Consider the following 21,595-nt stretch of genomic DNA (forward strand, 5'->3'; position numbering starts at 1 on the left):
CTTAGAACCCATGCTGGGCCCTGGAGGCTCCTGATGCATGCTGATTGCTTAGCCTACAGGGCTATGCATTATTGCTCAATAATACTGCGAGTCAGAAATAACACGGAGCACTGGCACCCGAAAGGGTCTAATTAGCTCCCACTTTACTAACCATATCAATTAGTCAGAGGCGATTAACCGCCCTGGTGGGTCTTGATTAAGGCTGCGGGCTGGTGGGCCGGGGGTGGAGCATTCTTTCGCCCTCTGTCTCTGTCAGGTAGGTATTTCTGAACCTGACTTTTTAATGAAACACTTCAGGTTAAAGGAGTGTGGTCCTAAAGATGCAGGTGCAGGTGTGCTGCTTTTTTCTAAATAAAGGTGATAAAAAAAGAGGTATTTTGGAGTGATGCCAGAGAAGTGTAAGTTTTTGTGAGCGTAGTTTTGTAAATGAGATGTTTGAGCATGGAGAACTGTGGAGCTTTGAGTTAACAGAACCATAAAATCCATAAAATAAAAAGATTCTGTAGATTAAATGTTTTTTAGTGGACAGTTGCAGAATTCAATTCAGCCACAAGAAGCTTCCACAAAAGAATTTCACACGTGTTTCCATAGCGTAAGCACATGAATTCGCAGCAAATGTGTATAGTCATCATTGTTAGATTAAAGCACTGCTTTTCAGAAAGACAGTAAAGGTTACCAAGAACAATAAATGATTAAAAACATGCCAGACATCTCAGAATTGAATTGTAGAGGTTCCTAATGGTGTCCTACTACATTTTTAGTCAGGGATAGATCTGGCCATGCACCTGGCAATGATATAGTATCTGTATTTTCAAGACAAGCTCATGAGCAGTACGTGGAAGAGCATTGTGTTGTTGAAATAGAAAAAAAAGCAATTGGTCCAAATGATTCCTTGTACAAATATTTACAAAGAAAGTTTGACAAATCTCAAATTTTTGATGCAATCGCTAGAATTCCAGGAGAAACCAAAATCTAGAACTGTTATGTGCAGCTCTCTCAGGACTTTCAGATGTTGCTGTTAGGTTTGTGACATTGTCTATGCAGGTAAATCAAATACACAGAACTTTTAAGTTCCAACCATTTGCTCAGTTCATCAGTCTTTGGACGGTGGCTCCAGCATTTTTAAGACAGAAGGACAGGTCCGAGAAAGTCTTTTCTTTGCCATTGTTTATATACTGAATACATATACATACATATTACTTTGTTTTACTTTCTTTTCAAAGCTTTTTTTTTTTACTTTTTTTGTGAACTTAGCGGCTGTGTATTACAGATAGATATTTAGTTTTTTTAAGCAGTAAAGCACCATATAGAACAATCAGACTTTCACAGCTTTTCATAAACCACTTCAAACATGTGAAGGCCACCAGCTGTAGAAACTCTCTGTCTATCTTTCTATCTCTGTGTATATTTTTCTCTATATTCTCTCATTTCTATAAAATATTTCGTTCTTTACTTCTACCCCACCCGTTTCTTAATGAATAGCGTTTATTATTTTCTCAACAAAGACATTATTAAATGGAGTCTCTTTCAACTCCAACAGGTATATGTAGTGTGTATACGTGTTTTAAGTGCATATATATATATATATATATATATATATATATATATATATATATATATATATATATATATATATATACATAGTCTACATGCTTTTCACTTTTTGAAATAATTTGAAACTGGCTGTTTTTTTTTTTTCAAAAGTACCTGATGAATGGACTAATAGAAATGCTTAAAATTAACATGGAATATTTTTCTAAATTGACCTCCATTAAAAGCTGGTATGTTTTTCCTTTCCTGTAAAGAGATTACAAGAGTAGAACATTGTGAAGATACTTTGTGTATATACAGTTTGCTCAGTAGATCAGTGAGATAAATATGTGCTGCTGTTTTTTTTTTTTTTTTTGCTTTATATTATTGTTGATGTGGCGTCTCATTGGGATTGGGGTATTTAGTCCCAGTTGAACTGTCTCTTTTTCATTCATCTAAGCTGCACCTGACTTACCAGTATGTAATATATAACACATTCTTGGCTTAGACATTGGCCTAGATATTTAATTTGGATACCGCTAATTAATTAGATAAAGATGCCCATGAAAAATATATATTTTTACAAATCTGGTGAAATGTAATTGCTTGGTTAGGGCTAAAATGTGCATTTAGGGTTTAAAATATGGTTTTGTTAAATGAAAGTAATTGGCAAGTTACTTTAAGCATTATGATTATGGGTGTGTAGATTATTTGTATACCTGTAAAGATTATAAAACTTTTATTTAATGTAGGGGATCTTTTACAACAATTCACAAAAGTTCTCACGCATTTTAGAGTTTAGTTTTAGTTTTTTTTTTAAAGAATAAGTAGGATATGGGATATGACAGTTATTTTCTGATAAAGGTTAAGGTTGTATTTTTTTTTTCTTAGTTAATATTTGTGTAATTGCTCTGATGCTGTAGTGTGTGCGCAAAACTTGCCTCTATATTTTATACAAAACCTTTATTTACAGTGTATTACAATAAACACACCTCTCCAAAAATATTTGTATTTATTTGTATTTGTTTATTTATTGTTTGTTTGTTTATTTCACTCAGTGCATTGACAGCCAACATTAAATGAATTCAATCATACTTGAACACCGACCTCTCCACACACACAGGTGCGCGTGTTATATCCCGCACTTTGCTTCTCACCACACACACACACGCATATGCGCGCACACACAGACACAGACACAAATACACAATCCCTTTCCAGAGCATTGCTTATTGCTGTTAGGCTAAACCAACATACACACACTAATACACTGCGTCCACACTTTCATCCGTCCGCGTTTAACGGCGACGATTAAGGGCCAATTAAGGCGCGCGCTAGCCGGAGACCAGATGCGCGCATTGAAATCGCGCACGTGCTGCAGCTCGGACCCGTTTCCCCCGCACATAAAGCCGCTCGAGGAACCGATGCTCTCTTCTTTTATTGTAGTTTTACAAAAAAAATCACATAATGAATATGCATAATACTCGCGCGATGGATGCTGCTTGATGTCCTTTTGGCGACGAGCTCGGCACCGCCATGTGCGCGCGCTCCCAAGAGCGCACCGGGCTTTCTGTTTGCTCCTCCACTCCTCCATCCACTCATCTTCTTCCCCTCTTTCTTTCTTTTTTTCTTCTTCCCCTATTCATTCTCTGCTCTGAGTGGGCCAAACTCGAAGAAACCTTTATTTATTTTTTCTCTTTTTTCATTTCTTTCTTTTTTTGTTGTTGTTTTTGGGGTTTGGTTTTGTCTCCCCTCTCTCGCTCTCTCTTTCCCTCTCTTTATCTCTCTCCCTCTCTCTTTCAAATAATCAGCTGTGTGCCAAAAGTGTCCCCCTTGTTTTTACGCGTGCCAGTCACCTGCCGTCTGCCTCGCTCCTTCCCCCTAGAAAAAGAAAGAAAAAGAAGAAAAAAAAAACGCGCACACAAAAAAAACAGAAGCTCGCCTTTCTCTCTCCACTCCTTTTGACTTTCCGCGCTTTGGATCCCCAGTGAGATTCAGACTGGGTACATATTGAGCCCCCCATTGTCTTTCAAGGGCTGTACTACGCTAATTAAATTTTATCCACCCATTTAAAAAAAGAAAAACACCACCTCTCCTCCACGCTCCCCAATTCAGCCCCTTCTCTTTCCTCCTAATTCAGCCAGACCAGCTCTCCTCTCTATTTTGCTGGGGCTGAAGGGGATAAGAATAAAAAAGAGCCAGTGTTCGTTCAGTCAAATGAGTTGAAAAACATTTGCAAATCTCCATTATATGATGGGATTTCTGTCTCCTTTTTTTCTGCGCGGCGCTAAAAGCCCCAACAGCTTCTCTGCTTTGTGCCCCTGCAGCGCCATGAATGCTGAGAGCGTTACGCACAGGGAGCTCCAGTGTTTCTTCGGTGCCCTCCACTCCTCTTGTTCTTCAGCACGCTCTTCACGACCTTTACTTTTCTTTCCAGGACATCATTCGCACCTAGTTTCCAAATTTAATGTTCATTGAGCTCCCATTACTGCCACGCGCTTTAATGAAAGCGGTTTAAAAAAGTGTGACTGCAAGCGCTCGAGAGGCTGTGGGCTGTGTGTATGTAACTGCTAGTACAACTTTTTTCTGTTTTAGACTGTAATTTTCTGTAATTATTTTATAAAAATGCATTTTTTCGTTTCATGTTTCGGTTATTGCTTTTACTATTTAAAAAGCAAGTGTCATTAAAAAGGATTTAAATGGATTTAAAATCAATCGATTCTATTAGATCGGGTGTCCATAATAAGCTATCGATCTTTTCATTGCACGTGTTGGAGATTTGTTAATCAATACAAATCATAAAAGAAGATGTGAAGCAAGCGGTAATGACTCTGAATCTTGAACTAATACTGAGCAACGATTTTTTTAAAGCTTTGGAAAAATGTTTTTTTGTTATAGTTCGGCTTAAAAGTTTTACGCGATTTTACGCACAAGCTGTGACCATAAAAAACTGTTTAGATTTGTGTGAAATCGTTAAAAGGATATACATTATTTTATTCATTCACTTCCTGTTGCTGCAGTTGAAACTGTACGAAAAAATAGCGGACAAAAAACAAATCAAAATCGAAACGAAATACAATTAATTTCGTTATGCGTTCTTTCAGTTTGCATTCAACTGCATTCTTTTTTTTTTAAATAAAACATTTATTTCGTTAATTTCGCTCTGCCTCAAACCTCCATTCCTTTCCCACTATGAAACCATGAATCCAGCGACACCGCAATAAATGTTTAACTCCAATAAATATAAATCAATCTCAATGTGTGCAAATCCTCTCCACTGGGGAGGAGCATATACTAATGGGACAAAAAACGAGAAACCTGAAAAGAGGGTGGGGGGTTAAGGCCCCAAAAAAGCAGCTGTTGAGTCGTATAATCTTTTTTCGTGCCCTGCCACTCACCTACACATACACTCTCTCTCTATCCCTAGCTCTCTCTCTCTCTCTCTCTCTCTCTCTCTCTTTCTCTCGGCTCCTGTCCTGCACCCCCTTCCCCTCCTTGTAGTCAGTCCAAAGAAAAGACGAGTGCATGGATGTCAAATTGGCCTCAAAAACGCCGTGAAAGATTGATTTGCAGCACTTTTCATTCAAACCACATTAGTTTGGAGAGAGTTGAGTAGGAATAAAGATGTCCTCCCTGTTGGAGAAGAGGAGAAGGGGGGCTGGTGGGTGCCCATTTAGGCTCAGTCCATCAACCCTGGAGAAAAAAAAGAAAGAAGAAAGAAAGAAAGAAAGAAAGAAAGAAAGAAAGAAAGAAAGAAAGAAAGAAAGAAAGAAAGAAAGAAGTGGGAAAGACGTGGGACCATTGAAAGAAAAGCCCATATTGCCCCCTCTCACAATGCTAAAGGACTTTAAATTAATATCCATGAATATTAAATCACTTTGGCCTGAAAAGGACTGAAAGAAAGATACACTTGACCCAGACGGCTTTGCATATTACTGAGCTCGAGGCACATCATTAAAAACTGGGTCTCGAGTCATCAGGAAAAATCTAAACATCATTAAAGTCTGTTCAGTCTGGATATGGGCTTTTCATTTCACTGTGATTGTGTGCGCAAGTGTGCGTCTGCGTTCGGCTCCTTTAATAAAAAGTAAAACGATATGTGTGTAGAGTTAATGTAGTTTAAATCCAGTTTATTTGGGTTAGTGTCTTTGCGGCCGTCTCAAAAATATGTGTGATTTTTTTAATAACATTTGTGTTTATATTTATTATCTTTATGTTCAAGATATGTACAACTCAATACATAAAATGAAGTTTTTACAAGATATTATATTTTACCACGATTTATTCAAAATAATAATCGTTTTTTTGGGGGAAATAATTTCGCTTACATATATATCTTTTTATATCTTAAGTTATACTTTTTATCAATTTATTTGTCTTTGTTTATTGCATAAACTGTTTTTCACGTTGTCCGCGTTTTGTAAATTGTTTTAGTCGCCTCTTTCACCATTGTTCGTCATTGTTATTTTAACTAATTGATTTATTATTTATTCTCCAGCTCTGGCTCACAATACTGGCTCACTTATCTCACTCCAGAATCGTCCTCCTACGCGCTCATTTTTTCTGTCCAAATAACATTTACCTGGCATCTTTTCCCCCCACTCTTAATCCATCTCTCCAGCTTGTTTTTCATGCTGGGACTCGGTGCTGTCTCCAGGGCGCGCATGCATGCACGCGGGCGCGCGCAAGGCTAGTCTTCTTATCATTATTTAAGCCTAAACGTGTTGGTTGGATTCTAAACACTACCCCCCTAAACACCCTTCCCCTCCTTCTCCTCCTCCTCCTCCTCCTCCTCCTCCTCCTCCTCCTCCTTCCCCAACACCCATACCCCCCTACAACCCCCCTACCCACCTACCCACCTCCACCACCAAATGACTGGCCACTCAATAAAGAGCCCCTCTCTCTCTGCTAGAACAAGTGTATCGCGCACAAGGGGAGCCTCATTAATAACTAATGACCGCAGGTTGGACCTCACGCATATAAAGCCCACCGGGACCCTCCGAAGGCGACACATTTCCAACATTCCCAACTCCCGCGCGCACCACGAGAGAGCATATCCAAATTGACTGTCAAAGCCTCGTATCGCAAAATACCTCTCTAGACTGCGCACACTGTCTGCAGTCTCATTCAACCCCTCGGCTCTGCAGACGTTAAGGACGTTCCTGTCAAAAAGCGCATCCGCGATGGGCTCCGTGCTGCCCGCCGAAGCGCTGGCCCTCAAGGCTGGACTCAAGCAGCAGAGCCTGGCCCTGTCCGACATCATCACCTCGGACATCCTGCACAGCTTCCTGTACGGCAGGTGGAGGAGCGTGCTGGGGGAGCAGCTGTACGAGGAGAAGAGCAACACCGTCAGCCCAAAAACAGCCTTCACCGCGGAGGTGCTGGCGCAGTCCTTCTCTGGAGGTGAGCCTTCAGGAACGCTTACTTCATTCATACTTTGATTTGATTTCGTTTGTATGCTCTTAAAACATTTGTTTGTTACTTTATTTTGTGTGTTTAATTTTTTGCTTTTGAACCGAAGACTTTAAAAAACCATCAGCGCTTATTTTTAGATTTGTTTGCAATAAAAAAAATGATCTTTATTTGTTTTCATGTTTTCATGTTTGCTTTAAACATAACTGTAAAATAACGGTTTTAAGTAATTTGTGAAAACTCTTAAAAGTGTTTCCTATCTTCACTATTATTTAGTTTAGTGTATAATTACTTAAACGTGACTGTTCTTTTGAAAACTTTAAAAGAGTGTACGCTTTTAAAGCAATGATTTTATTGAAATTATTCTCATTAGTTCTTTCAACTGAATTATTTAACTACACTACATATTTGTTTCTTTTATAATAACTTAGATTGAAAAGCCTGAAATAAATTAGCTTTTAGCGCAGTGCTTTTGTTTCAGTTTGTTTGTGTCATGACATTTAGTTTTACAAATTTGGGGTGTTATCCTTTAAAAGCATAGTTTAATTTCTTAGCTCTTAATTTAATAAAGACAAAAAACACTAGGCTTTCTGTCATCTTCTCAATGTTAATCAAACAGGTTTATAGCTTACTTTAAATGACTCTGAAATGTAAAAAATATTGCTTTGATTTATTTTTACGTTCCTAGAACATGTCTTGTTTTTATTTATTTGCTAATATTGCGTTTCTTTTCCTGTTTTAATTTTTTTGTTTAGTGAAGTGAATCTACACAAAAAATTCCAGTGCTGAACTCTCTTTTCTCTTCATCATTAGAAATAAAACTTCTTTATATCCCCTAATCCCTACATTTATGTGTATCACTATGTGGCACTCAAGCTCACGCCAAACTAGATTTCATGGCTGGCTCCGGTGTTTAGCCTAACAAGACCTGACATAAATAAGGCTATTAAATTCATACGTTTTGCAATGAGAGCCGCTCTACAGACACAGAAAAGCTCTATTATTCCTGATAGACTTTCATTCATGAAGCCACGAACAGCCTTTTCTTTCTTTCAGCGGTTTATAAAGTTTGCTGTCCCGCCGTTACTGTACCGTGAAGGCTAATACTGTTGCTATTCACACCACGTCAGCCATCTAATCTCCTTTTCATTTTTCATCGGTCTGAAATTCCTTAGCCATCTCTCTTTTTTCTTCCTTTTTTCATATAAAGCCCTCATTTCTTCCAGTGCAAATTCATTGCTCCGAACTTCTTTAAAGGCTAAATGAGTGTGGAATGAGCCATTGCTTTGAGAGCATGTCTGACCCGTCCCATTCAGGCCATAACTAATCGCTCTTTTCACCGCCTTAAAGGGGTATTTAACATTCATTTGGCTCGTCGCGAGGCTTTAGGGGTCCCGTTGCTCCCGCACAAGCGTGTAAAACGCGTTTAGACACCGATGTGCGCTGAAACGCACGCATTTAAAGGAATTCAGGAGAGGAATTGTGTTTATACAACTTGTGGCAGAGTCTAAAACCGGTGGGAATTTGTAATAATTTGTTTTAACGTTTTTAATTAAAAATAAAATAAAAAAACACATTTAAATAAAAGCATATAATGGCAAAAAGAGATGCATCGACAACTTGTTGTGCATAGTTGGGTTTTATAAGAACCGTGTAAACGTTTTATATCACCTCAAAAGGAAACTATAAGGAAAAACTTTCTCAAAAATAAAATGCCCTCAAAAATTCTTCTTAACAAAAATACATTTTAATTCCACAATAAACGTTTTAACCATAAAAGTAAGAACCTCTAAATAAAAATCTCTTAAAGTGCTACACCTCTGAGAACCTTACATTCACGTCTATAAGAACCTTTACAAACTTAAATACAATCACTTACCTTCCATCACTCTTTTATATTCACAGAGGTGCAGAAGCTCTCCAGCCTGGTGCTGCCCAGCGAAGTAATTATCGCACAAAGCTCAATCCCTGGAGAAGGTCTGGGCATCTTCTCTAAGACGTGGATCAAAGCTGGCACAGAGATGGGTCCCTTTACTGGCAGGGTCATCAGCCCCGAGCATGTGGATCTCTTCAAGAACAACAACCTGATGTGGGAGGTGAGCAATGAACAGCATTTGTCTGGAGTGTGTTAAACTAAAATGTACCTATGACGTTGTGTGTTGTATGTGTGAAGGTCCCTGAACCTGTTGAATTATCTTCTTATGCAGGTTTTTAATGAAGATGGGACAGTGCGCTACTTTATTGATGCTAGTCAGGAGGACCACCGCAGCTGGATGACTTACATCAAATGTGCCCGTAATGAGCAGGAGCAGAACTTGGAGGTCGTGCAGATTGGAAGCAGCATATTCTACAAAGCTGTAGAGGTATGTGAAGAATCACAATGTTAATATTAATAAGATGATAGATATGAATTTGTAAAGAACCATCTTTTAAAAAAAGTCTTAAAAAGAACACGGTTTAAAAATAAAAGTACATCAATCTCTTTAAGCAATGCCACAGAAGAATATTAGATTTTTGGAGCAATAAAAAACAATTTTTATATATAAAAAAAGAATATTAAAGTGTGCGAAGAATATTTTAAGGTTTTAAAGAAGTGGACATAAAGGTTCCCTAAAATGTTAAAAGTTCTTTAAACTCATCTCTTTTAATCACATATGTTTGCTATTGTATTTACTTTAAATTATTTCATTATTTTTTAAAAACTCTTTCTATTTTCTTCTTCAGACGATACCACCAGATCAGGAGCTGCTGGTGTGGTATGGAAACTCCCACAACACCTTTTTGGGTATCCCTGGGGTTCCTGGCATTGAAGAGGAGCATCAAAAGAAGCATAAGAATGGTAAGATCCTTTACGATTGCCTAAGGCTTATAAGAGCTGCGTATAGGGGTCAGGAAAAAGAAACATATGCCTGTGATTGGCCTAGAGCTAGAGGTGACCCTTTATACAGTAAGTGACAGTAAACAACACCTTCTGGTTCTTTCTCTTCAGAGCTTTTGAGAACATCAGCAGTTGGTTCCACTGTTTAGTTGAGCTGATCAATTATTTGAGATTAATTAAATGAACGTCGGTCACGTTTTACACAGATATTTAGGATACAAAGAGCTATACTGTAACATTCCCATAAATAAAAACACAAATAAAGTCACATGGTCACACCTTAGTAAGACGTGGAAATGAGATAATTAATTTGTGGTCAACATTTATAAATAGCAACAAACTCTTTTTTTCCCCAACATCTTACTACATTTCTGAAATCGCCACAACTTAATATCATTTATCTCATTCCCATGTCTTACTAAGTCATGGCCTTGACTTATTATTATGTATATATTTTTTGTCTTATCATCAATAGTAGATATCCTTAAATGGCCTTTTTCTAACCTGCCCCACTCTCTCTTTCTTTCCCCCACAGATGACTTCCACGTGTGCGACACGGCGGCCGCCACCGCGGCTCTGGCCACGGCAGGGCGCATGCGCTGCGTCATCTGTCACCGCGGATTCAACTCGCGCAGCAACCTGCGCTCGCACATGCGCATCCACACGCTGGACAAGCCCTTCGTGTGCCGCTTCTGCAACCGCCGCTTCAGCCAGTCGTCCACGCTGCGCAACCACGTGCGCCTGCACACCGGCGAGCGCCCGTACAAGTGCCATGTGTGCCAGAGCGCTTACTCGCAGTTGGCCGGCTTGCGCGCGCACCAGAAGAGCGCGCGCCACCGGCCGCCCAGCTCTGGGGCGGTGGTGGGTCTCCAAGTGCCATCCCCGCCTCCCCCTCCTCCGCCTCAGCTGGCAGCGGTGCCGCATCCGGCCTCGCTGGTGCACCACATCCCGACTATGGTGCTGTGAACTGGCCGCGGTGCTGAACTGCTTCAGAACCTTTAGACGCCCCAGTAGAGCGCTCGGACTTGCTTTAAAGGTGGTGGTGCGTAATTGAGCGTCTAAGCGCGCGTTAGGCTCGCGTTGAGCGCACGTTGGCGCACGTGTGTCTGTGGATGGGTGATGGGTGCTGTGTGGTAGCTCGTGGGCTTCGTTTGCATCGTGCTCATAAATCGAGAGGTATGAAGGTTGAAGATTAATTTAATGCCCAGAGTATTACAGATTGCGCAAGATGATCTAAAGCCCACCTCATCCCAACCCAACTCATCCCAAGCCATCACCTTTATGCCTGCCTTGGGTGGCCTCAATTGATGGTGCATCAGTGAATATGGCTAGGGGCCAAAATGTTGCCAAAGGCCATGGTCTCATTAACGAGGTGGTCGCCAGAGGCAGGGCAGATTTGTTCATGTTGTTCATGTTGAATGTTCTCCAGAGGCTGAAATAGCAGAGAGTAGAAAGAGTGGAAGTCCTATGCTAGGTCTGATGCTCTGCAACAGGTGATGCATTGAAGCTGGTGCAATTAAATTTCACCATAGTGCAAAATAATGCATTTGAATCAAGCAAATACAATGCATTGCTTATTTCAGTGTATTCAGAGGTGCTAAGTCAAAGTACAGTAAAGCCTATATATAGGAATATTTGCATGCCCCACTTTGTTAACAGCCTCTAAAATATTCTCAAACAACAAATTCCAATGTATAAACACTTAAAGCAACCTTATGTGAGAATTGGTGTGTATTGCTTTAGAGCTCCCCCTACAGTGGTGGAGGAGAAATCACTGTTACGCTTTTAACTCCACTGCCGTAAATGCAAATCATGCTTTGAGCTTCCCTTCATGAACTGGATACTTCCAGAAAGAGCAACTGAAGCTGATTTTACTAGCTCCACCAATGATAATGACAGACACCATTCTCCCTATTGCAGTCATTGTACCTTTAAAATATGTTTACATTGTTATTTTAAGCTGTAATTTAAGGTACACCTGATATATAATGTTGCTTTAAGAAGAACAAATATTGTTTTAATCTAATTTTAAGATATGGAGTCACATATAGTGCATCACATTAGATTTTAAGGCGGCCAGCTAAAAGTTAAGCCAGACCAGACATTTTTTTAGGTTTTAGGAGCCTCATTAGTGCCACCTACAGACCTGCAAGTTATCCCTCCCCCTCTGGTCTTAGTTGACCCCAAGCCCCTCCACCCCTTTCCCTAACAGAGAGTAAAATCCTCAGAGCACAGTATTGTAAATTATCAATGTAAAATTATGTAAAGTAATGTGAATATGACTTTAAATTCTACCCCCACAATTTATCGAACAGTCACTTTATTTGTGTATGTATGTAAAACCTAAAGATAAGAAGAATACTTTGTTCTATTATATTATGTATACTATGTTTAACGAAGATCAAATACTTTGGATATTCATCTTGTATGCTAATAAATGATTACTTAAACAATTTTACTTTCAAGTGTTTTCTGTGCTTTCTGTTATCTTGTTTGATTTTTCTGATGGTGTCTTTAACGTGATCAATCTTTAAATTATTTAACTGGTATAAAAACTTCATTTTCATTTTTTAAATTATATGAACAAATCTATATTTACAATATGGACAAGAGCTGGGTAAATATTGTATATCCATTATGTTATCAGGTCAGTGTGTTGTGTAATGCTGGAATGCCCCAGTGTCAACATTGATCAGTTCATCTGTGCACAAACTAGCGCTTGTAAAAAAATATATGCATTTTGTGGCATTGCTAAAACGAATTAATCCCATTTAGTTTTAAGAGTGAAGTTAATGTTTATTTAAACATTTGCAATTCTGTAAATAATAATACTGCAACTACTGCTACTATAAGAGCAATAATAGATGTGAGACAAAATACCAGACATTCTGACATAATATGCTATTGCAAAGTTATTCAGTTATTCAAAGTCAGAGCACTGGATTAGATGGTACCATTTATTGATCTGTAGATCTCATTCTAATTAGAATGTGGATTATTTAAAATGTATTTAAGTCATATTTGGACCATACAATAGCATGCCTCTAAAATGTTTTCTTTAGGAGACAGGAAATATAGTGGCTTCTTCTGGATGACTGGGTTAAAGTTGGGAGCTTGAGCAGTGGGTATCTTGCAAGTTGATCAAGTTTCATGTCTGAACAACTTAAAGTTTCTTTTGGTCGATTCATTTGATCTAAAACCTGGGTTAAATGCAAGAATTAAAAACATCGTAGGTCTATAATAGGGCATACTTTTAATTATGTGATTTTTTTGGACCTTAGTTGACCTCTAAGCATTTTTCTGTAAAAGAAAGTGATGCATTTGTTTGATGACAACATTACACTGATTCCAGTAAGCTCTGTATTGAGGGTAATAGTACAGACCAATGTCCAGTCATGCCCCCACAGACTTGTTTTTGGAAAGCTCTTGCACCATGAGACACTTGAGTTGATGATTAACTTGAAAACAAGCAAAACTTTCAGGAGCTCTAAGCACAAGTCTGTAACCTCAGACTTCATTTTACACTGAGCGGAGCAAATACACAATTAAATGATGAGGATTTTATTACTGCTCTGTGTGATGAACATGCTGCGGTGGACGGAGGCTCAGGAAAAAACGTAAGTGTGTGTTATAGCTGTAGTTTTACAACTATAAATCTATCAAATGTAGTGGAAATTTAATTTGCTACTCTTACCCAAGTCCAAAAAGGTTGGGAGATGTGTAAGATGTTATTGTTGGTCAAGACCCACATTTTAATAGAACTTTAAAAAGTTAAGACAGGGCAGTAAAAGGCTAGAACAGTTAGTGATACTAATAAAATCAGCTGCAATGAGAGTAATTTACATCTAACTTGCATAGATGGGTATATAATGAGCATTTATTAGAGATTTATTAAAGACTTTGGAAACCTCAAAGTCTACACCATCTACAGTAAATATTTTCATGAAAGATTCAGAGAATCTGGAGAAATCCAGATATATTTTAGCAAGATAATGACAAACCACACACCGCATCCATCAAAATAGCATGTTTTTTCATGAAAAGAGTTTTTCTCTTTTCATGAAAAGAGTGCTAAACTGTGCCCTTCTTGTCAGAAAAAAATATCTTATGATTGAGTGCCTGCAATAAATTGTTGCAATTCTTGAAATTAATTGTGATGTTGTGCCCTCTACATGAAGCCATTACAATAATGTGTCTTAATCCTTGCCAATCTATGGATGCCAATTTGCCCTTTTAGTAGAAAAAGGGTGCTGTTATAAAGTGCCTGCTTTGCCACTCATTGTAAACAGTGTCCCAATGGGTGCCTTTTCCAGTAGAGATAATGGGACCCAGAGCAGTATAGGGTTTTATTAGTGAATAAAATGTGATGTGGTGCCGTTTAGGTGCCCTCACAATGACATAAACTGTATTTGACATAATACACGAACACCATGCTTACATATTTGACACCAAATGAATAAGTCAAGAGAGTCAAGATGCTTTTATTATCATTCCATCTGAGTATAGGTACAGGAACCAGGGTGTGTTATGGAACAAACAATACAATTTACTCAACAAAGTGCAATGTGCAACAAATTGTGCAAAACACAGAACTAAAAGAGTTCCCCCAAGGTGGAACAAACTACCTTCCACTACCAGATCAGGAGAATCTCTCACTATCTTTAATAAACTTCTGAAGACAGAGCTCTTCAAAGAGCTCTTATTCTCTTAACACCTCTAACACACTAACTACTTCTAACCTAATTTCCTTATTCTCCTCTTTCACTCCTCTATCCTATTATTTCCCTTTGACCTCCTTAAGCCCTATCTAAAGATGTTTTACCTTTAAACTTCTATTACCTTGTACTTGACTATTGTAAGTCGCTTTGGTCAAAAGTGCAAGTACTGTAATGTAATGTTTGTACTGTATTGTAAAATACTACAATAAATACAGTAAATACAGCAGACATGAGACACAGTACAGTCTAAAGTTTGTGATGAGAATAAGGTGCAGATATATGCAATAAACAGTATCATATAGATCATACATGATCACAGAAGTTACTGTGGTAGAAAGCTATAGTCCCTATTGAATAAGCAGCAATACTGCTGATAATATGCCAAAATAATATTTTGCTAAAAGCCTACTGTATTGCCTGTTTTACAGATACCTCATCACAGCACCCAAACTGTGGCGAGTTGATGCTATGGAGACCGTGCTGGTTCATTTGATTGGTTATGAACAGGAGACCACCGTAAGGCTCATCCTGAAGTCCTCTCTCCTCCTGTGCGCCAAAACATACGCATCAGAGAGTGTGATCCTCAATGCTCAGAATCAATTCCTAGCTTCCACTACTCTACGGGTAAAGAACTACACCAGACAATATTGAACTGTGTTTAAAAAACTATTAAATACTTCTAACCTTTGTACTGTATTGAGTTAAACTGTTTGTCATTAGCTTCAGTGCAGAGAAGACTCTACTGCTCTACTGATATAGGCCTATTCATATACACTGACCTGCCAAAAGTCATGTGATACCAATATCTCCATTGGTACATCCACAATGAAGCGGACAGTGAAGGAGATGGTAACGATTGTGACCGGTGGCGTCTGGCTAAAATCGTCGGTGCAAACAGAAAAGCGACTCTGAAAGAAATCCCATCCACGTTCAATGCAGAAGGCCCCACACATATTCCCACAATCAGTGCAGCATTCTTTAGCTTCTGTGGGATTTGGCAAAAGTCATGGGACACGACTTTAGTTCCTGTCCCTTGACCTATAGCATGTCAGTGTATAGTGTAGGCTTGTGTCTCTTTTAAAGAAACACTCCAACAGCCCATTGGCTTTGTTTATAAGAGCTAATCTGGAGTAAATAATTTCTTATTCACTGTTTTTTTTTTCTACACTAGATGAATACTGAAGTCATCCAGACTATGAAAGAACACAGGGAATCATTTAGTAAGCATTTAGGTGCTCTTATCTGGGGAGATGCTAACTTGCAGCTTCTGAAGCTGGTAACTCTGATGAACTTATCCTTTGCAACAAAGGAACTCTTGGTCTTCCACTCCAGGGGCATTCTTGATGAACGCCAGTTTCATCATATAGTTTTTGATGGTCTACATGTACAACATACAATTTTCCAACAATCTTTTAAACATCTTTTATAATGCTTTATATATGTAAAGGTTTTGCCAAGTAGGAAAATCATTCCAAAGTTTTGTCCCCCTAAAGCATACTAAAATTACAAGTTTTACTTTGCATCTCCTAAGCAAAGCATGGTGCATGTAGGATTCGCTTAATGTATTTATTAGTCATTTATTGTGCGATGGACACTTTTTCCTTTAGGACACCAGGAAACTCTGTGGGGAAGTGAGATACCCAGTCTACTTAGAATCTGCTACAAATAATACAAAAAAACATGTAGAGTATTCAAGTCTTAAATGGGTCTTTTTGCCCTCAGATATACCCAAAAGACATCAGCAAAGAGCAGACTGAGGTCTATCTAGAGGCAGTATCCAGCTCCTTCTCCACCAGACAGAAAATACCAGTCACTCGTCAGAATGGCTTTCTGTTTATCCAGACTGACAAACCGCTATACACTCCTGAACAGAAGGGTGAGTATTTCGGGTATTGTGAAATTGATATGTAGTACATCAAACTGATAAAATAAGCAGATTTAAAAATCATAAACCCTACATAAATAAAGAGGTCAACGTAGAGCTAATTTTCTGCTTTCTTCTTCTGTTGTCCAGTTGAAGTTCGTGTGTACTCTCTCAACGCGGAATTGAGAAAGTCCAGCAGAGCGGTCTCCCTCACGTTCATTGTAAGCTGCTCCACACATCCAGAATTGTTTTATTCTATATCAGACATCCAACTCACCCCAAACAGTCCTATTTGGACCAAAGCCAGTAACTGAGAAACTATAAAGGACTTTAATTCTAACTGTTTACTTATCCATATCTGTGTGTTTTAGGACCCTGAAGGCACCAAGATGGAAGTTATTGAAGTAGCAGACATCAATGGTGTCAAACCACTGCTTCCACCATTTAAAATACCACTGAAACCCATGTAAGAAAAATGTTCATCACTCCATATTATATAAGATCCCACTTCGTCTACACCACTTAGCATACACTACTTATGAAATTACAATTTCAGAACTGAGAACGAAGGTCAAGTGATTAAAGTGAATGAAGACACCACCTTTTACAGTGGTATAATTCTACATACAGGGGTTGGACAATGAAACTGAAACACCTGGTTTTAGACCACAATAATTTATTGTCCCGACAGACAGTTCTGGTGAAAACAGGAGAGTTGAGGTGCACATTGAATTCTGCCATGATTTGGGCAGCCGTGGTTTTATGTTTTTTGGACACAATCCGGGTTAGCACCTGAACATCCCTTTCAGGCAGCTTCATCTTGCGTCCACAGTTAATCCTGTTGGATGTGGTTCGTCCTTCTTGGTGGTATGCTGACATTACCCTGGATACCGTGGCCCTTGATACATCACAAAGACTTGCTGTCTTGGTCACAGATGTGCCAGCAATACATGCACCAACAATTTGTCCTCTTTTGAACTCTGGTATTTCACCCATAATGTTATGTGCATTGCAATATTTTGAGCAAAACTGTGCTCTTACCCTGCTAATTGAACCATCACACTCTGCACTTACTGGTGCAATAATGTGCAGTTAATGAAGATTGGCCACCAGGCTGGTTCAATTTAGCTATAAAACCTCACACAGTAAAATGACAGGTGTTTCAGTTTCATTGTCCAACCCCTGTAAGTGCAGAGTGGTAACTGCAGCCATTAGTTAACATAAAGCCACTCAGCAGCAGAGAAAATGATAACTTCTAAGCTCTTTCTGCCCACAACACAGAAGCCAATCAGTTAACCAGTACATAATCCTTATAATGAAAAGTTAGTCCAGAGGTTATATTGATTAAAGTTATTAAAAATCTACCATTAATACGGAATGAGGTAAAGTATCCTTCATTTTTTACATCTAAGATTTCATAATTAAAGTACTTTTCACTTGGGAGAATAGTTGTAAGATTTAACTTTAATTCTACATGTTCAATCAATTATTATTATTTTTTTTATGTAAGTCCAACTTCCCCCAGCTGACTGGAAATTGAAGCAACTTTGAAATATTTCTCAACAGTTGAGTTTAGAGAACATTTGAGCTGCACTGGGAGAATCAAATTGGATGGCACCAAAGAAAGGACCAAAACTCAACCACACTTCACTACTCTGAACCACTAGCTAAACAGCAAACTACAAACTTCCTTGGTCATTAACAAAACACCAAGGTTCTTGGTGCCCCAAGAGCCCTGAATCAGTTTGGACAACATGGCCAAAACTCAATGTATTTCTCAATACAAAATAATTCCAACACAATATTGATATGAATAGCAAAACATCCCCACAAAAAACTGCTAGCTAGTAATGCCCACAATTAAGGTATGTACTAACAAACATTTGTAAGATAAATCTCAATAAATTATTAGCAACCGATAAAAAAAAACAGATCAGTGACCTGCTATAAATGAACATTATCAAAACATTTTAGAAAAAACAATATATATTATCAAATTACCATACCATTCAGGCCTAGTCCTTCATGGTGATATGTAAATCTTCACTTTTCTTACCAGTTTGAAACACCATATAAACCAAAGCTAAGATCTACAAAAAGAGTCAAATTCAATTTAAAAATACAAAGTAAAATACACAGGCAATATATAGGCAATATAATAGTTTGAACACAAGAGATTTCAAAAGAAACATCTAAATCTGGAGGACAGCGAAAGAGAAAGAGAAAAACGGTGGGCTAGAATCAAAATTACTGCCAAGAACAGCATTTAACTTGTACAATACTACCATAGTTAATTTGTGTGGTTTCAATGTTTATGGCAATCATAACAAGCATAAAAATTCAAGGAGTTAGTTTATAGCTTATCAATTTCCCCCTTCCATCTTAAATGGTACAACAGACTGCAGAGGCTGCAGCATTTAAGGTGGAATGGAAAAATAAAATAAAAGCTAATAAAAGTTAATTTCACCTCCCCATCACAGAGGAATTAGGAAATGCACAATAATTAATTGCTGCACCACCTGCCCCCTTTTAAAGACATACAGTACCATGCCCTTAAGTTAACTAGTTAAACAGCAGCTAAAGTGCTGAAACTGCTGAGGGTTCACCCAATTTTTAGGGGCAGGATTTCAACCCTTTGCCTTGTAAATCTGTTTCAAGGGGAGGGGTAACACTCGAGAACAAGGGGTAGGGGTACAAATGGGCTTGTGTAGCTTGCCATTAGCTACCGGAGCCCTGAGAGAGCACAATTGGCCTTGCTCTCTCTGGTTGGGTAGATGGCGCTCTCTCCCCACATCACTCCAAAGGGTGATGTCGCTCAGCACAAGGCATCTGTGAGCTGATGTATCAGAACAATTCTGCATCAGCAGCAGTTCGAAAAGAGGCGGTGGCTGAATTCACATGTATCGGAGGAGGCATGTGCTAGTCTAAACCTTCCTGGTGTTGGGGCATCACTAGTGATTGTGGAAGTCTAATGAGCGGGTTGGGTAATGGGCCATGTAAATTGGGGAGAAAATGGGGAAAGAAATTTGAAAAAAAAAAGAAATGGGATTGGGCCTAATTTTTTTGTGACTAATGCTTCAACTCCATCCTCAGTTTCGGGGTCTGGAAAATAGAAGCTGCCTACACTAATGACTTCAGTACAACTGCTACAGCTGAATTTGAAATCAAAGAATACGGTAAGAAATATAATTTTAAAAGGAAATGTGGTAAATTATTAAACGTATTTGGCAGACAAGATGTACACTATGTGGAAAAAGTATTGGGACACCTGCCTACTCATTGTTTTTTCCTCATTCAAGAGAACTACTAAGACTTGTTTTGTTTTCTGTTGGAGTAACTGTCTCTATTGTCTGGGTAAGTTTTTATACTAGATGTTTCTGTATATGTTGGTGTCTGAAACTTTGTCTTTCAGTGTTACCCAGCATCTCAGTGCGAATCCAGCCGGAGGATAACTACGTCAGCATAGTGAACTTTGAGGCCTTCAAGATCAATATATTTGCCAAGTAGGTTTCCGTGATCTACTCAACACAATCAAACTAAACAGTTTATATAGTTTTATGAAAACTCTACTGCATTTGTACATAACTCTAATGGAGAGGATTACCTCTAATTAGGAATATTTTTGGAAAAAAAAAGTTTTTAAATTAATTTATTGTGAACATAACTTGATTTCACACATTTTAGAAAGGTTATCTGTATTTTTTTTTTTCATGTATCAATATGTGTGAATCAGGGATGCATCAAATATTTGGCAACCGAAAAAAAATTTTTGGAAACAGAAATTATTCAGCCAAACACTGCAAAAAAAGTACTTTCATTGCTGTCATATTTTGATGTTTCCCCTAAGAGAGGAACCGAGGGTTTTCTAAGTGGCAGCTACAGCATACTTTAAAGTATATACCTTAAATTCAGTGTTTATTTTATTATTTTAGTGTCACAAACTATAAACTATAAAGACATACACATGGAATTGTTTAGTAAACACCAGAATATGTTTTATATTTTAGATTATTCAAAGTAGCACCTCTTGCTTAGATGACAGCTTTGTACACCTTGGCTAGATTTTCTCATTCAGCTTTATGAGGAAGAGTCACCTTGAATGCAAGCTTTAAGTTTACAGCTGTGCTAAACTTCATTACTTGAATTTCATGCCTCTTAATGTGTTTGAGAGCATTAGTTGAGTTGTAAAGAGGTGTACAGTGAATTTAAGGAATGTTGCAATCCATATTATGGCAAAAACTAGTTAAGAAAAAAAAAATTAAGAACTTTGAAAGTATCTTTAAGTCCATTAAAAACGTTATGATGAAACTGGCTCTTATCAGGACCGCCCCAGGAAAGGAAGAGCTAAAGTGTCCTCGGTTGCACAGGATAAGTTTATCAGAGTCATCAGCCTCAGAAACCACAAGTTAACAGCACCCCAGATAAGAGAACCTAAAAGTATTTGTTTAACACTTTCAAGTTATTACATGATTTCTTATATGTTCCTTCATAGTCTGGATGACTTCAGTATTTATTGTATTTATTTACAATGTAGGAAAAAATACTAAAAACTTGACTTAACTGGTTCTGTACATTTTTTATGCAGTTATGAAACAATTATTAAAATTAAAAAAATAAAACCTGCACTCAGTATTTGGTATCTGGCCTTCAGCCAAATGATTAATTTTTGTTCTGTTTCATTTCAATGTTGGTGGATCTCTAGTGTAAATCTGTGTGCTTTTCTTCCCTGCATTGATTTTGTTTCTGCAGATATGTGAGTGGGACACCAGTTGATTCAGCTGAGGTCTTCCTAAAGTTTGGATACATCAGTAACAACGTTATAGTAATGCTACCTTCAACACTGATGCGTTATACGGTAATTTTCCTAAATTAAGTTTCTATTCATAAATCTATTCATTTATATTCTAGTACAACTAATTTAACAAGGTTATTGCCTTTTTCAGATGTATAAAGGAGAACTGAGTGTTGAACTGGACATTAAAAGTGCTTTGTCCAAGATGGACTCTGGGCCTATGACCTTGCGGGATATGAACAACCATTTCCTTCATGTGGTCGTTTTGCTGCAAGAATCAACTGGTTAGTCTGAGAACCTGCTCAACCAAATAAATATGTATCTTATGTACAGAAATCTTGGGAAACATGCTTATTCATTGTTATACAATCAGGGATATATAAAGAAATCCTGTTTTTGTT

At 38.2% G+C, this 21,595-nt stretch overlaps 2 protein-coding genes across 4 annotated transcripts in view; both read left to right on the top strand.

Moving 5' to 3' along the window:
- The first annotated feature begins 6,459 nt into the window (after positions 1-6,459).
- On the top strand, positions 6,460-12,273 carry prdm12b (PR domain containing 12b). The gene is made up of 5 exons (XM_007243863.4): positions 6,460-6,933; positions 8,848-9,038; positions 9,150-9,305; positions 9,667-9,781; positions 10,356-12,273. The coding sequence occupies exons 1-5, from the start codon at positions 6,714-6,716 to the stop codon at positions 10,784-10,786; spliced, it is 1,113 nt and encodes a 370-aa protein (XP_007243925.1). The 5' UTR covers positions 6,460-6,713; the 3' UTR covers positions 10,787-12,273.
- A 1,034-nt stretch (positions 12,274-13,307) lies between these two features.
- c5 (complement component 5) overlaps positions 13,308-21,595 on the top strand; it is a 40,093-nt gene continuing 31,805 nt past the window's right edge. For 2 of the 3 annotated variants that reach the window (XM_007243862.4, XM_049470479.1), the window contains exons 1-9: positions 13,309-13,437; positions 14,967-15,162; positions 16,261-16,414; positions 16,553-16,623; positions 16,774-16,868; positions 19,496-19,578; positions 19,815-19,905; positions 21,152-21,257; positions 21,346-21,478. In XM_007243862.4, coding sequence (XP_007243924.3) covers positions 13,370-13,437; positions 14,967-15,162; positions 16,261-16,414; positions 16,553-16,623; positions 16,774-16,868; positions 19,496-19,578; positions 19,815-19,905; positions 21,152-21,257; positions 21,346-21,478 — 997 coding nt within the window. In that variant the 5' untranslated portion in view covers positions 13,309-13,369. Of the gene's footprint in view, positions 13,438-14,966; positions 15,163-16,260; positions 16,415-16,552; positions 16,624-16,773; positions 16,869-19,495; positions 19,579-19,814; positions 19,906-21,151; positions 21,258-21,345; positions 21,479-21,595 lie in introns of all 3 variants that reach the window. The other variant, XM_049470478.1, reaches the window with a different exon arrangement.

This window comes from Astyanax mexicanus, chromosome 22 (assembly GCF_023375975.1).
Source record: "Astyanax mexicanus isolate ESR-SI-001 chromosome 22, AstMex3_surface, whole genome shotgun sequence".
In the NCBI taxonomy this organism is placed as follows: domain Eukaryota; kingdom Metazoa; phylum Chordata; class Actinopteri; order Characiformes; family Acestrorhamphidae; genus Astyanax; species Astyanax mexicanus.